Source organism: Salarias fasciatus (genome assembly GCF_902148845.1).
Source record: "Salarias fasciatus chromosome 7 unlocalized genomic scaffold, fSalaFa1.1 super_scaffold_4, whole genome shotgun sequence".
NCBI lineage: Eukaryota > Metazoa > Chordata > Actinopteri > Blenniiformes > Blenniidae > Salarias > Salarias fasciatus.
The window spans coordinates 11,317,473-11,332,899 of record NW_021941229.1 but is presented as its reverse complement, the minus strand read 5'-3'; the positions used below and the strand labels follow the sequence as shown (position 1 = coordinate 11,332,899).

The 15,427-nt window shown below is 42.4% G+C and overlaps 2 protein-coding genes across 6 annotated transcripts in view; one reads left to right on the top strand and one right to left on the bottom strand.

The window, feature by feature from the left end:
* The first annotated feature begins 204 nt into the window (after nucleotides 1-204).
* On the top strand, nucleotides 205-6,253 carry wdr5 (WD repeat domain 5). The gene is made up of 14 exons (XM_030084255.1): nucleotides 205-369; nucleotides 1,104-1,213; nucleotides 1,357-1,465; nucleotides 2,224-2,297; nucleotides 2,389-2,478; nucleotides 2,584-2,673; nucleotides 2,784-2,867; nucleotides 2,953-3,008; nucleotides 3,169-3,215; nucleotides 4,202-4,277; nucleotides 4,402-4,435; nucleotides 4,627-4,701; nucleotides 4,778-4,865; nucleotides 5,616-6,253. Exons 2-14 carry the CDS (start codon nucleotides 1,136-1,138, stop codon nucleotides 5,714-5,716), a joined length of 1,002 nt encoding a protein of 333 aa, XP_029940115.1. The 5' UTR covers nucleotides 205-369; nucleotides 1,104-1,135; the 3' UTR covers nucleotides 5,717-6,253.
* A 1,903-nt stretch (nucleotides 6,254-8,156) lies between these two features.
* rxraa (retinoid X receptor, alpha a) overlaps nucleotides 8,157-15,427 on the bottom strand; it is a 118,601-nt gene continuing 111,330 nt past the window's right edge. For all 5 annotated transcript variants that reach the window (XM_030084249.1, XM_030084251.1, XM_030084250.1 and 2 more), the window contains 2 exons: nucleotides 14,212-14,317; nucleotides 8,157-11,965 (listed from right to left, as the gene is read on the bottom strand). In XM_030084249.1, the coding sequence (XP_029940109.1) occupies nucleotides 11,818-11,965; nucleotides 14,212-14,317 (254 nt within the window). In that variant the 3' untranslated portion in view covers nucleotides 8,157-11,817. The remainder of the gene's footprint in view (nucleotides 11,966-14,211; nucleotides 14,318-15,427) is intronic.

Below are 15,427 nucleotides of genomic sequence, written 5' to 3'. Positions count from 1 at the left end.
TGAAAGTCAGTTAACAAAAAAAATTGTTGTCAAGCTGTTGAAATATCTAATTTGGGTGTGGTTTCCTTTGAAAGAAAAAGATAAATTGTTCATTAGCGAAAGCTGCAGGGAGCGGCATTCTAATCTGCACTTAGATCTTTCGCCTTTTCATAATTGACCCTCATTAGCATCCGTCGACTGTGAGCGCAGCGCGCATGCGCAGAGCGTCAGCACATTCCCCGCTTCTCCTCTCGGTAGCTCCACATTGAGCCTCCCGGAGCCTCGCCGTTTTCACCGAAATCGTTTGAATACTCGTCTTTCTGCAGTTTTGAATTGATTCCCCATCCGTTCGGGGAGCGAAGATCCGCCCGCGAGGCTGCTTTAATCCCCGTGAGTATCCGCTCGTGGTCCGGAGCTCATTGTTTGAATGGAGGGCCCTGCGTGGCAGCTTAGCCCAATTTGTCAACAGCATCAGGCGGCTACACAACCAGCACCGCCGCGGAGCTGCGCATTTAACATGTAGCTACCGCTTAGTGCTAAATTTAAACGCCTGAATGTAGAAAGAGAGCAGCTTTCGTTACGACCTCACTCCGGAGCCGTCAGGGTCGTGGTTCTCGGCGAGGGCGACTCTGGCGGAGCCCTTTGTTTTAGTTCACATTTTCACCATGTTGCCCTGAATTTAGACGATCCAGGACGTCTTTGGTAACAAGTGATTAATGTTAGGTGACTGCATTGTGCACTTCTTGACGTTGTGCACAGAAACCACAACAATATTAACGTGAGCTAGCTGAGGTGGCTACATAGATATCAGGCTAAAGGATAAAGCGGATACACGGATTGTTTCTGTTCAAACATTGAAGATCTGCCTTTACCAGGAAATTGTATATACACTGTGAATTGCTGAAGTACCGTTTAGTGAATGGATGTAGTCATTTGTTAATTATTTGACGTTTAATCTGTGCTCATAAGAACGCACCTGCATGTTTAGTAGCTTTTGTTTTGCTTAACATGTCGCCTTGACTCACTTTTTTGTTGAAGTTGTTGATCACTCCTGCAGAAGTCTAATTTGAAAGGACAATCAGTGTGTCTTACTGACACCAGAGTGTGTGTCCTCTCTGTTTCAGGACAGCACTCTATAGATGCTGATTTCGTCAACATGGCAACAGAAGACAAGAAGCCAGAGACGGACACGAAGCCTCCAGTGGTCCCCTCGGCCTCTGCCAGCCAAAGCAAGGTCTGAACATAAGGAGTGCTGTCAGTGTCTCCTGCAGCATTTCACTCACGAGTGACTTAATCAAGAGATATCAGGACTCGATTCAGGAGAAGCTTGTTTGTTGATGTTTTTGTTAAAATAAAACTCTCTGTTTACATTGACAGTCTGCGCCCGCCAAGCCAAACTACAGCCTGAAGTTCACGCTCGCGGGCCACACTAAAGCCGTGTCCTCTGTAAAGTTCAGCCCCAGCGGAGAATGGCTCGCCAGCTCCTGTGAGTATTTATTGCCTTTTCTTCTCCTCATGGTGAGGCACCATCTTCCATGCCTCATCCTCTCAGGCAGTCTATCCCATCATCGACATTTGCAGCTTTCAGCATCGTCATTTCTGTTGTTGTTGTTGTTGTTGTTTGGGTTGCCTTCACAGCCAGCTTCTACTTGATCGACTGGTACATTTCATTGAGTCACTTCAGCTCCACACATTGTGCCTCAGAGGAGAAATGAGAGACAGAGACAGATCATCACAACTTCTCTGAAATGAAGTTTTAGCCTTGGTGGTTTCCCCAAAACAGTTTCAAATTGCTTCTAGTTTTTGTTATTTTTTAATTTTTTTTATTAATTTTTTGGGGGCGTTTTAGCTGCAAGCTATCTTGAGCTCAGCAAATAAAACCTGCTACATGCATAAATCTATTAGTGTCCAATCAGCATTTCTTAAAACTAATCTGTCTGCGTCATCCCAGATGGCGCCAACATGTGTGAAGTTGTTACTGTTCTCATGAGTCACAGATATTTGAATCATTCTCTGCTCTAAATTCTGCTGTTACTGAGTTCTTGTTTTGTTTTCTTTTGTTTGAGTCACATTTTGAAGTCGAGCTTCAGTCTCCAAGTCAGTTTTTTGTTCTCTTTTCACACATGACCATGCACCGGGTTGCAGGTTAAAAGAACACACATGCTTACACTGAGGCAATCAGTTTAGGAACGCCTATTCTTAAAATTACCCCAAAGAAACTGAACACATACGTTGTCTCTTCAGCTGCTGATAAACTCATCAAAATCTGGGGAGCATATGACGGCAAGTTTGAGAAAACCATATCAGGACACAAACTGGTGAGTTTTAAAACTCTTGTTTCGCTTCCACCACCTTTGTGCTGATAAGACAGACGGGCTTCACGGCTATACTTTTCCTATGGATCCGCAGGGCATATCCGACGTGGCCTGGTCGTCTGACTCCAACCTCCTGGTGTCTGCGTCGGACGACAAAACCCTGAAGATCTGGGACGTCAGCTCGGTAAGAGAGCGGGCTGGCTCCGGAGGACGAAAACAGAAGTGAAATCTGATTTTAGAACTTGTGAGAAATGAAACATTAAGGTAATTTTTTTTTTCTCTGAACCAGGGAAAGTGCCTGAAAACCCTGAAAGGTCACAGCAACTACGTCTTTTGCTGCAACTTCAACCCCCAGTCCAACCTGATCGTGTCGGGATCGGTGAGTCCGTGTCGCCAAACAGGACTCTGATGTTATACAGCATGTTTCAGTGGGTCTGATCAGGTTGTTTTTTTTTGTTTTTTTTTTTTTTTTCGATGAATTCCCTTTAGTTTGACGAGAGCGTACGGATATGGGACGTGAAGACCGGGAAGTGCTTGAAAACGTTGCCGGCTCATTCGGATCCCGTCTCTGCTGTAAGTTTTTTTACCCTCAAACTTTTAAAAGTCATCTTGAACTCGCTTTACAATCCTGATGCCACTGATTTCTCCCGGCTTGCAGGTCCACTTCAACAGAGACGGCTCCCTGATCGTGTCCAGTAGCTACGATGGGCTTTGGTAAGTACATCAGTACAGTAATGGAAGAGTATCAATACATTTTTATGCTGCAATGGGCTGGTGTAGCTCACTGGAAACAGAAGGGTGAAGGGTTGTAACTGATGTAAACCACTTTTATTGTATTATTCACTCAACAATAACGGCACTTCTCCATTCGCAGTCGAATCTGGGACACGGCGTCCGGCCAGTGTTTAAAGACTCTCATAGGTAAGACCAGCTGCACTGACTCCTGCCTTTGTAGATAGATATACCTTCACGCCTTCATTTGTGTGTCCAAACTGTGGACCAAACTGTCTGGACGCCAGGTCTCACAATTAAAACAGCTGCTCGTTTGGGGCAGAATCGCCCAAAATAAACAGTGACCAGAGGTTTTAAAAAGCATCAGTAGAGACCTGGCTGTTTGAAGTGCGTAGTGAGCCATAACAGTTCTCTGATCATCTGTCAGTGGCCCAGTTTACATGGCTGTGTTTTTTTTTTTTTTTCAATCCAATTGGGGGAAAAAAAATCGTATTAAACACACTTGTTTACATGAACGGCATATAAGGCGATCCACGTTCAGTCCTCGCACACACAGACCTCGGCTGAAGCGGGTTATCCTCCCAAATGGACGATGTATCCTGAGGTCTCTGACAGAATTTTCAGGATGTGATGTTTAGCTTTTGCAGTCAGCCGTCCTCAGTGCCAAACGGTGTGTTTTTATATAGTCAAGTAGTTTTCAAACATGAAAACACGTTCAAATCTTCAAACGTAGTCTGTGTATAGCGTCGGTCCGCTGGTACTCTACCACGGAGCTCTTTAAACAACTCGCTGTTGAGCGATTTGCTTCCATCTCGCCTCTCCAGTGTTTGTTCTCTCGCGATTTATATTAAAGTGTTTCTCAACCACCGTCGAGTTCTTCTGCTTGTTTTTGACTTTCCTGCTTCCCGTTTACTGCGCACGAAGGAACGCATGCCGTTTAATCCGCTCCGCTGTCGGGCGGCGTTCATGTGAGACACGGAACGAACTATCGATCGGCGCAGACCACCTCGTACAATCGGATCCGAAATACAGTCCGCTCCGAGTGAAGCGGATCCATCCGGGTGTTTGACACATTTACGATCCGCTTCACCTGACAGTATGATTATACGGAGGATTTGGATCTGGAGAAACTGCAGGACGTGACTTCAGTACCACTGTGCTTTTTTCTCTGTCAGACGACGACAACCCCCCAGTGTCTTTCGTGAAGTTCTCCCCCAACGGGAAATACATCCTGGCTGCTACGCTGGACAAGTGAGTGCGCCGCCTTCCTTCTTCCCTCCACCGACAGGGGGCAGCACCGTCCCGGATAATCTCCCTGCAGCTTCACTTTGTCAAACAGGTTTTTCTTCTTGTTAAACTGTTGTTTGTTTTGCAGCACGCTGAAGCTGTGGGACTACAGCAAAGGAAAGGTAAGCTGCTTTGGCTGCGCCGCCGCGTCGCATCGCCAAAATAAACAGGATTATCATTAAAACTGAGAGATTCGTCGCTCCCTTGTAATGTTGCTGATTAGGGCATAATCCTGCTTTAATACAGATTTTGCTGTTTGTATTAGTTTACTCGTGATGAAGTTGATAGATTCTGCTTTTCTTTCCCATTTCAGTGTTTGAAAACATACACGGGCCATAAAAATGAGAAATACTGCATATTTGCAAACTTCTCAGTGACCGGCGGGAAGGTAAGCTCTGTCATGAAAGACGACTGCTCTCTAAACGGGACTCTGAGCTGAAAGGGAGCGTCTCCTTGTCTTGCAGTGGATCGTGTCGGGATCGGAGGACAACATGGTTTACATCTGGAACCTGCAGACCAAGGAGATCGTGCAGAAACTGCAGGGCCACACAGGTACACACACTCACACACCTTCAGTGAAATAAACACCCTGAAGTGTCCAAAACAGGACTGAAGAGTAGCTCCACTTTTGTTAGGTTGCTTTCAAAAAAAAAAAAAGCAAACAAAAATGAATCAGAGTTGAATGAAGAATCTAATTTTTTTTATTTAACAGATAAAAAGGTGTCAGGGAAAAAAAGAGGAAAACTTTGAGCGCATTCAGCTGTTAAAGTTGTAAATTTACAACAAGAATTCACAAAAAAATCCCAGATTTCTCCTGAGGTAGAAGTTGAAAATGTGATCAAACAGTCACAGACTATTAAAGTAATTTGTGAGAGAATGAACCCAGAATTTAGAAAAGATGAAAGTGCCACAAATGTGTTGATTTTTTTCCCCAACCAGTTAAATAAAAATGATACATTATTGACTTTACAAGTTACAAGAAATAAAATGAACATTTTCTTTGAGGAAAACATGGATTCATAGAAGAAAAAGAAATCTTTAAATCTGGAAAAACCCCACACCTCACTGATTATTACAAAGGGAAATGTATTGTTCTTGAAAAGCACTAAGAAGATGAGAAAATCATCAAAATGTCTAAAAAGGTGTGAAAATTAAGAGGAAAAAAGCAGTTTACCATGAAAGAGAGGTTCAGCAGAGAAAAACGGACTTGTTGAACAGATTGAGATGGATGTGATCAGTCGAGATGATTTCTGAACAGTCTCCTTCAGGATCCTCACTCTTGTTTCCCTCTTTGTGTCTCAGACGTGGTCATTTCCACCGCCTGCCACCCGACAGAGAACATCATCGCGTCAGCGGCTTTAGAAAACGACAAAACCATCAAGCTATGGAAAAGCGACTGCTAAACACCTTCTGTTGGGCCATTTGTGATTCGTTTTTTTTTTTTCTTTTATTTCTACATGTTATTGTACGGCGAGAGGGCTCGTTTTCCCTCCTGACGGCTCCTGCTGGACGCGGAGATTTCCCACACAATCGGCCATGCGGCGGATTTAGTGGCTTTGTGTTATTTCCCAGCGATCTGTGGCGCTTCGGTCCCCCAACACGGCGTCTAACCTCCATGTCACTGCCTCCTAACGGCCGCTGCACACCCCCCCTGCTCTTGTACAATAAATGTGATGCTTATTTGGTCTTTTGTATGATTTCTGTTGCCTTTTTTTTTTTTTTTTTGATCCGTGTAGCTGTGCAAGCGCCATCAAGTGCACAAACTTGTTAAAACAGAGATATCCAAGTATCCTGATATATATTTATTCAGCTGGTACCAATATTAGTTTCTTCATGAGCCCTGATCACACATTTAACCAACCTGATTTCTGAAATGATCCCATCTTTCCAAAAAAAAAAAAAAAAAAAAATCATTTTTCAAATTCTGCTGTTCACAAAGTGACCAAATGAGTTGTTTTCTTCTTCTGGTATTTGTACATATTACAGACTTGTAATTGAATAATTTTAGTGGTATTTGTCTCTATGTTCTCTGCCTGATTAGCTCTTAGATCTGCACTCCAGCAGCCTCTGTTCTCTGTAGTTTGGATTTTGTGGACGATATGTTGGCGTTCTACAGCTATAACCCTGCAGCAACTTAATAAAACCTTTTTCTTTTCTTTTTTTTTTGTATATTTCACATTAAGTTTGGTCCTGTTTGTTTTACAGATGACGCGTCGGCCACGTGGATGCTTATAAAAACATGTTTTGCAGTCAGACCTGTTCACACAGCTAAATCCGCTGATCAGCCACTTGGGTGTAGCAGAGGAACATCTACAGTTTTTCATGTCAATGTGGAGGTTTTCCAAAATGTTACGTTGTTGATTAAAAAAATCTCATTTTATAACCCTGCAAAAATGTGACTCACTTCTTGAGCATCTTTGATCACTGATCAGATCTCTGTGATTGTGACCACAGTGATTGATGGCTTCTGGATTTCCATCGGCCGTCAATTTTTAGATTTTGATAACCAAAGTATTTCCTGACTTTTGTTTTTAGTAATATTTTTAGAAGGGCTGTCAGAATATACATTTTTTTTTAATCACAATAACAGGACTTCCTTAGTTGATTGTGATTATTAGTCTAAACTGTTTGTAAATAATTAACTGCATGTCTAAAATTCTGTTGTTTTTAGCCCATAACATAAATCATTCATCAGTTCAACAATTAATTTAAATGGAAGTCAAAGTAATTGTTGAAATATCAGCATTGCAACTTAAGGCGAGAGATTTCTTACCAGAGCTTCTTGATTGAGAATCAAACACAAAGACTTTCCTTTTTTGGAGTTTATTGGATTTTCTTTCAAAATAAAGTGCCATGTAGACCAACTTATTCAAATTTCTATGTGAAAAAAAGTTTTCAAACTAAAAAAAACCCAAAAAAACCCAAATTATATAATTAATTGCAATAAAAAAAAATCATCTTTCGACAGCCCTACATTAATTAATTGCAATAACTCTGACAGCTCTAATTTTTAGCCTTGATCATTAAAAACAGGAACAGAAGCCATTATTCTCACATCTGAGGTTCCAACTGTGAAGTTCAGCTTCAAGTGTGCGTTGTGATTTTTGTTGTTAATCACTCACTTTCTTCATAGAAACCCAAAGCCTGAAAAGTAGTGTGTCAGTTTGTCAGGCAGGTTCACATCTGATCGAGTCATTTTCACGATGATGTGTTTGTTTCCTCATCAGAGCTGCTAGAAGCATAAATAAACATGGAATAAAATACTTGATTTACATTGAAATCAAAGTTTTTCGGTATTTTGGGTATAGTCACCTTTCAAAATCACGCTCCAAAAGACAGCAGCCCCACACTTCCACTCTGCTCGTCATTTCTTTCATCTGTTTGATCAGTCTCAGTTAGTCTTTCAGTTTGAAGGCATCTCACGTTTTGCACAATTTTCAAACCAAACCAATAAATCATCCAACATGTTCCACTTTTCAAGACTTTTTTTTTAATAACTTTATTTTCTGTCCATGAAAGATAGAACATCAGAGAACAACCCACAAAGAACAGATGACAAAATTCCATCTCCTTTTAAAAAAACAAAACAAAAAAAAAAACAATATAATGAAAGAAGACATTGACCCGTCTTGCAGCGACGGGTTGAAAATGGCAAATTAAAAAGGCGACACAGTTACCAAAGTGCCAAAAGCCGACGGGACTTCCTCTCACCTTCCAATCCTGCCAAATAAGCTTTTTCCACGACATTTACAACAGCCCACAGAAGAGAGAAAGAAAAGGAAACAACAGAGAGTACATGGGATAAAATTACCTTTGTACAAAAATAGATCTTTTTTCCAAGTGTTTTTTTTTTGTCCTTTTGTCTTTTTTTCAAACTAGAACATTTCACCGTCTATGCAACAAAGAAAGCAGTGATTGTGTCACAAGCTCAGCTTTTCCTGATTACACCTTGATTTGATTTTTTTTTGTCTTAAACATACAACTGCTAAGCAACACAAACATCTTGAAGGATTTAAAGTTTCAACCACTTTTTTTTCTCTCTCTCTTTTCGTTTTTAATTTTTTTGACGTCCTGTAAACTGCTGAGAGGCTGGTTTCTTTTGAGTTCAGAGCTGCTGCCGTTCTGCTGGTTGATTGGGATTTTATTCTGAAGGAGGTTCAGAAAAGACAAAATGAAGACCCCTCAAATATTTGGGGGATGGGGAGGGGGAGGGGGGACACCCGCTGTGGACATTTTGGTCTGAAAGACTCGTCTCCCTCTTTCAATTGCTGGAAATACTCGAGGAACAGATCTGATATATATTTATAAATATATACACACATATACATATTAACAAAATATAGGCTTTATGTTATAAAGCGTTCGTTCTAGGTGGGCGATTCCTGTCCGTCCTGCACGTCCTCCACTTTATGGCTTAAGATACCCCTGGGGTCACCGCTCACAGTAAACTAAAGAGGAGGAGGCGACAGACTGAAGACAACAGCTGGATTTAGATTTTAAACTCGGGCCGTTCATTAAAAAAACAAAGCATCTGACTCCCTAAATAAATTCTTGATGCAGGGATTTATTTTATTTTATTTTTTTCATGCCCCCTTCCCCATCCGAAGTAGAAATACTGTAAACTGTCAATACTGACACCTGGGAATGACGAGCCAATGGTTCATATTGAAGTTATTGCTACTTTTAAACAAGTGCAGACACCAAGATTCTGTCCGATCTGCTCTCTCATCAATACTTGTAGAAGAAGAAAAAAAAAATAATTCAAGTAACTTTGCAACACTGCGGATGTTTCACTAGAGGGCGCCGGCAGCTCTCCGCTCGCTCTAACCTCCAACTGCCCTCCTGAGGTGGATCACAGCGATGAAAAGCCTCCCGCTCTTTAACTTCGTCTTCATTGTGTGAGAGAGAGGAGATCACCAGGCGTCTTCACAAAGTCCCTCCCTCACAGTGGACGCCCCTTTTTTTTTAAAAAAAAAACACACTCCGAAATAAAGAGGACAAATCTCACATGTGGTCATTGTATGGTGGGTGCAAAACAAGCTGTGGAGTCTTGATAGTGCCACGAGGATCACCGTGTTCTGTGGTACAAACTCGAAACTGAGCTTAAAAGTTCGATTTCTTTTTTCTTTTTTTTTCCAAATCACTGAAATAACTCCTCATCATATTTATCCTACACTGGGTTTTCACAGCCATATTTCTTCTTGACTGGTTGGCCTCTCTTAACAGCCCACGTGCAGCGACGATGGATTGTAATTTGACATCAGCATCATAGATTTTCCAGTTGTTTGTTGGGTCAGACGGATACTCCTGACGTCAGCTTGTCCGAAACAAGCTGACTGATATGACCACCAAGCGGATATGTGACAAGAAAAAACAATACAATGTAGTTCGAATTTTTTTTCTGAACTTTTATATGATCCAGTGCATAATTAATGCACACTGCATCATTTTAGCATTTGGCACAGTCAAGACTCCACATCCGCACACACCACAGTGTGTCCAACAGGAAGAAAACACAGTGCTCAGGTTTAGTTTGGATTTCCAAGGTCCAGATGATGTCAAGGTCCAAATGAAAAACAGCTGAAAGATGTAATGCGAGCAAAAACTACCCACAAAATGTAACTGAACCGTTTCCTCTCAGGTGTAAATATCATCAGCAAGGTGTCGTGAAAGTCTTGGTTTGGGTTGATGGTTAAGAGACGTTTGCTTCTGTCGAAGGCGACGCAACCAGAACGGAAAATCAGAGTAATGATGGGAAAAGAAAAAAAAAAAATCCAAATGAAGTGTGCTCGTCTCCAGGAAAACGTCACAGTGGACCCACAACTCCCAAACACCCGTTTTTAGAAACGTCAGACCTGTTTGTAAGCGGCTCCGTGGACAATCTTTGGAAATGCACTGGATGCATAGTTTTGCAGCAGCTGCAGCATTTTGCAGAAAAGAAGAGAAGAAGAAGAAGATGAAGAAGAAGAAGAAGAAGAGAGGAACAGAAAAAGGAAACATGGGCACAACGCATATTTATACACAACATGGAGATATTCAACAGTTCAGCTTGAATGACACTCGGTTGTCTGGAGAAGTGCAGAGAGAGCGAGTGTGTGTGTGTGTGTGTGTGTGTGTGTGTCCTCTGAGGAGCGGCCCCGATCGGGGCCACGTTCCGCCTCAGACGGTCGATTCCATCAACATCGGCTCTCCCGTTTTTAGGAAACCCGACTCCACGGTCATGAGGTTTTAAGTGCCAAGTAACAAACGAACAAACAAAAACAAGAGCAAACAAACGGCTGCGTCCGTGACGACGGGCGATCCTCTGGCGTGCGGAGCGGTAAAGAAGGCGAAGACTGGACGCTTCCGAGGGATGAGACGGAGGCCACTGAGAGCTGCTGCAGTGAAACTGAGAATACTGTGTGTGGCTGGACTTGTACAGGTAGATGTGAGGAGGCTGGAGTAGCTGCAGGGGTTTGTGAGTGTGGAGGTGTTCATGGTGTGTTGAAATTCACATGAAATGAGAAGCGGGGGGGGGGGCGGGGGTTTCAAACCTTGAACCCTCCTCCCCCGACCCGGTCCACCAAGGCTGAACGTCTGGATTCAAGTGGCGGGGCAGGGAGAAGTGTGGTGGACTGTTGTCTGACTTGCTCCTCGTCCCAGTGCTGCACAGTGCCAGTCGAGTAAGACCTTGTTTGGATACGTTGGAATTGGGCAGAGACCTGAGGTTTGCTTTTTTTTTCTCTCTCTCTCTCTCTCTCTCTCTCTCTCTCTCTTTCTTTTTCAGCACTTCAAATCTTGTTAGCCCACCAATCTCCCTCTCCGAATGAGAACACAAAACAAAACAAAAAACAAAAAAAAAAAACCCGGCTAGTGCAAGACCTGACGTGTCTGCGAGGCGTCAGGCGGGAACAGACGAGTTCCTTTATGTTGAATCAGTCCTGAAAGAACGAAGCAGGGCTCAGGTCCAGGTGTGAAACCAGCCCCGAGCTCCCCGAGAGTCCACGATTGTCCCAATCACAACGCTGAGTGTCCCAATGTGACATCTTCGCTGTTTTTTTTTCTTTTTTATTATTTTTTTTTTTTTTTTTGCGAATATACCTGCAAGCATAACTGTGGGCATTAAAACCTGATCATCTCGAGCTTTTTTTTCTTTTTTCAAAGTCATGACAAGCAGAGATGAAAATGATGGCTCAATGTTTTTCTTTCACTCTCGTTTCAGTCCGCTGCTTTCTCCCGCGCTGCTGTGTGATTCTCATATATATATTTCTTATTTATATATTTTTACAAGGTATAAAACAGACCCATAGACACGATGGATTCATTGTTTCTGAAAAACATCAAAGGGAATATCGAGGGAATAGAAAAGAGAGCGAGAGGAGGGGGAGAGGATCTCCATCCAAAAATGATCATGTGATCCGTCTCTTGTTGGAAATGAGAGGTTGTCTTTTTTCTTTTGGCCCTGCTGTCACTGCAGGGACTGGGCGATGACAGGCGAGAAAGTTTGTTTCTTTTTTCTCCGTTATTATGTCATTTGATGGGGCGCTTCTAGCATCTCCATGAGGAAGGTGTCGATGGGCGTGTCGCCGATCAGCTTGAAGAAGAACAAGTGCTCCAGACACTTGAGTCCGATGGAGCGCAGCGCCGGTAGCCGCAGCAGCAGCTTGGCGAATCTGTCCGGACAGGAAGAGCAGAATTAAGACGTGTACCCAACAAAAACAAAGGCCGGATTGTTTCCTGATTTTCAGTCATGGAAGAGAAACACGACGGCACTCCGACTTGAGGAATCCTATTTTTGAAGTTTCTGGGTCAGGAGAACTTTACTCACAACTATTAGAGGTTTTTAGACTTTTCAGAGTTTGAACCTGCAGAAATGTTGAGATTGCCGAGTATCACTGCAGTAGTACAGTCAATATAATTATTTTGGCCTTATTCAATCTAATAAAACCAATAACATAATTACCAACAGAGTAAAAAGATATTTGAGTCATTATCATAATAACATTTGCCAATAATGTAATAAGCCACCATAAGCTATTACATTTAAAAACATCTTTTAAAAATAGAACAGCTGTATTAGAACTTTTGTATGGCGGATGGCTTGGTTGTCATATTCATTAACCAAATAAACAATATTACATAATTGGTAAGTTATTATAAAATCAGCTTTATTAAATTCAGAATACCTAAAAGCATTACATGACAGGAAGTTATTACGTTATTGTTTGTTACAGTGGAGGATTATCTGATTACTCATGAACAGCTAAAAAGGGTTTGTTCTGAATATAAGCATCATTTATTTATCATTTTGGCACAAGAAACATGATCACACACACTTCAACTCATCCGAACAAAGTGCAGAAACTCTTCATTTCTCATAAATATTAGTAGAATCACAGCTAATTTTCATCAGTTATCGTCACACTTATTTTAAATACTAATTTCATATTATTTTAGCAAACTGCTCCTTTAACTTTAAAGACATCTAACACGAGTGTAAAACTAACTTTCCCTGGGGTAAAATCCTCAGGAGGGTCGAGGTGAAGGTTGTTGAACAGGTCTGTAGAAGATATTCACTCTGCATTCGGAGTGTGTGTCCTACAAACTCCGAGCACATTTTACAGAACTACAAGAACTCACACACACTTTTACAGCCTCTTGTTGTCATGGACACCCAACAAGTTTGCAGGAGTGACCTGGGAGAAACAGTGACGTCTCTCTGTAGTTATTGTCAATCATTGCAACAGTTTTGTTTTTTTTTTTTTGGCATGTTGAAGGCTGCAGAAATGATGCGTCTTGTAAAAACTTAAGGCTTCAATAACATTATCCAGAAGAGCAGCGCTCTTGCATAGAGGATTTTATGTCCTTCAGCACATTCAAACAATCAGAAAAAGGACAGTTGAGTCATTTGCTGCATTTTTAGTTACAACAATAGTCAAAGTGAAAATATGCACTTTAAAGATGGTTTAGAGGACATTTAAGTTGTACTTCGCACCACGAAGCATCAGTAGAAGTGGCATTTTGGTGAAATTGCACTTCTTTTTTAAAAAAAAAAAAAAAAAAATCAATTTTCATGTAGTTGAACTTCTTTGCACTAATACAGGGGGGAAAAATAGAGTTGTGTTTGTTTGTTATTATGTTTCCATTTCATCGGTCTGACTCACTCAAGATTGAACGGGGCTGTATGTGGTCCCTGAACTCCAGTGAGTTCGATGCAAAGGAAAACAAACGGGAAACACACAGATCATGAGTCACTGCTGCACTTCTAACAGGAGGAGATGAAGCAAAAACTTCTTGTCTTGAATAATTCTGAGTACAAACTAAATTCACGAGCGGCTTCAGATCTGATGTACGAGTCAATTTAGAAGCCAAAGTTTCACTATGAAAGGAAAATTTACATAGTACAATCAATCTAAAGAGATCTGAGGGCTTTCTTTAAGCACCGGCTGCTTTTTTCCAGCAGTCTCACTCTGACAGCTGTAATCAGGGATTTTCCAAGTGGATGTAACAGATCCATTACAACAGCTGACAGGATCATTTGCCCGTCTTTCCATGACTGCCTCCCATTCAAATAATGGAGTATTTCACTTCATAATCCGCTTTTTTTTTCTTTTTTTTCTTTTTGGGTGGCTGCTTACAGATTGGTAATTATGTTGTGACTTTCAACACGACTGCTAACTGTTGTGACTTGAAGCTCCGGACGCTGCTGAATCAGTCTTTCACAACATTTTCACGGCTGTAACTTTGACAGTTTTGAGGGGATAAATGAGCCGTCTGATCACTGTGAATAGTCTGCGCTCATGCGCCGGCACGTTTTTACTACTGTAAAAACCAATACTCGAAGCTGCGGCGCGGGACTCGAACACACGGAGGTTCACACAGAGTTGATTCGGCCAGAGTTTGGCCATTCTGCACCCACCTGCCAGGCTGCTCGGGGTACTTCTGTTTGCAGTAGGCCTCTAAAGACGCGTACACCTTCTCTCGCAGAGCTTCAACTTCACCCGGGTTGGACAGTCCTTTAGAGTCTGTGGAGAAACACGAGTAACAACTGTAACAGCGCTGCACAAAAGCCGAAAAAATTACAGGTAAATAGGTGGTCAGTGCTGTCAGAATCAACCTATCTGGCTCAGTGCTTTGCTCAAGGGCGCCCAGCGAGAGATTAAGATGGAAAACGGAGGTGTGTTAATGAGCAAGTTGAGTTTTAACCCTGAACACTCACCCGCCGCCATATTCCGGGGTTGCTGCAATTAAGGCCGCATTTTCCGAGCCGCGCTAATTTAATCCCCGCTGGAGGGCACGTCTTTGATTAACAGCACAACCACGTCTTTGATTAACATTCGGGAAGGACAAAGCGTCGCACCATCGGTCAACAATGAAAGAACATTTGTTGTTGGTGGTTGGATGTGACGGCAGTGTGGGAAAAGAAGAACTGAGGGCCTTTTTAGCGCTCGCTGCGCTGTCCTCCTCCTCCTCCTCCTCCTCCTCCTGTCAGCCCCCGCCGGCCTTTTTGCTTTCTCAGTCAGACCAAGTCCTGCCAAAACCCCTAATTAAACAAGGAATCAGACGAAAAAAAAGTGAACCGGGGCCAGTGGGCCCTGGACGTGGCCCCGAAACAAAATGCGGAACACAGAGGATCAGTGTGTCTGGGGGCGAGCGGATCCGCCGTGGCCCCAGAGGACCAGCCGGGGGAAAGGCTCCCACACCGAGTCATTAAAATCCCGGCTCACATTCACAGGCCGGTTTAGTAAACTTAGCTACCATGTGGATGAGGTGGAAATCCAGAGCAGCACACTCATCGCAGGAGTGGCACATACCTCGGCAAGACTCGGGCTGCAATTACACAACGCTTACTCACTTGGCCTTTACTCTGAGACCAGATCGCTGCAGGAACATACCGTAAAACGACTCCAGGACGCCAAATGATAAAATAAACAAGATTTCATTTGGTTTAGGACATAAACTGTGCCAGCTTTGCAAATGCAGCGTCAGAGGTGGTTTTTATGCAAACAAAACAAAATAAATCAACATTTTTTTCAGGAACAAAGTAAAAATTCAAGCTTAAACTGAAAATATAGCTTTGTGGCAAATATAAAAAATAGATTGAAAGTACTTTTATCTAAAGAACTTTGATGACA

What these genes read in the sequence shown, in the direction of transcription:
- wdr5 (XM_030084255.1), top strand. Translation starts at nt 1,136, where the DNA reads ATGGCAACAGAAGACAAGAAGCCAGAGACGGACACGAAGCCTCCAGTG. An exon ending in CCATATCAGGACACAAACTG is followed by an intron (nt 2,298 to 2,388) that starts GTGAGTTTTAAA and finishes ATGGATCCGCAG; the next exon opens with GGCATATCCGACGTGGCCTG. An exon ending in AGATCTGGGACGTCAGCTCG is followed by an intron (nt 2,479 to 2,583) that starts GTAAGAGAGCGG and finishes TCTCTGAACCAG; the next exon opens with GGAAAGTGCCTGAAAACCCT.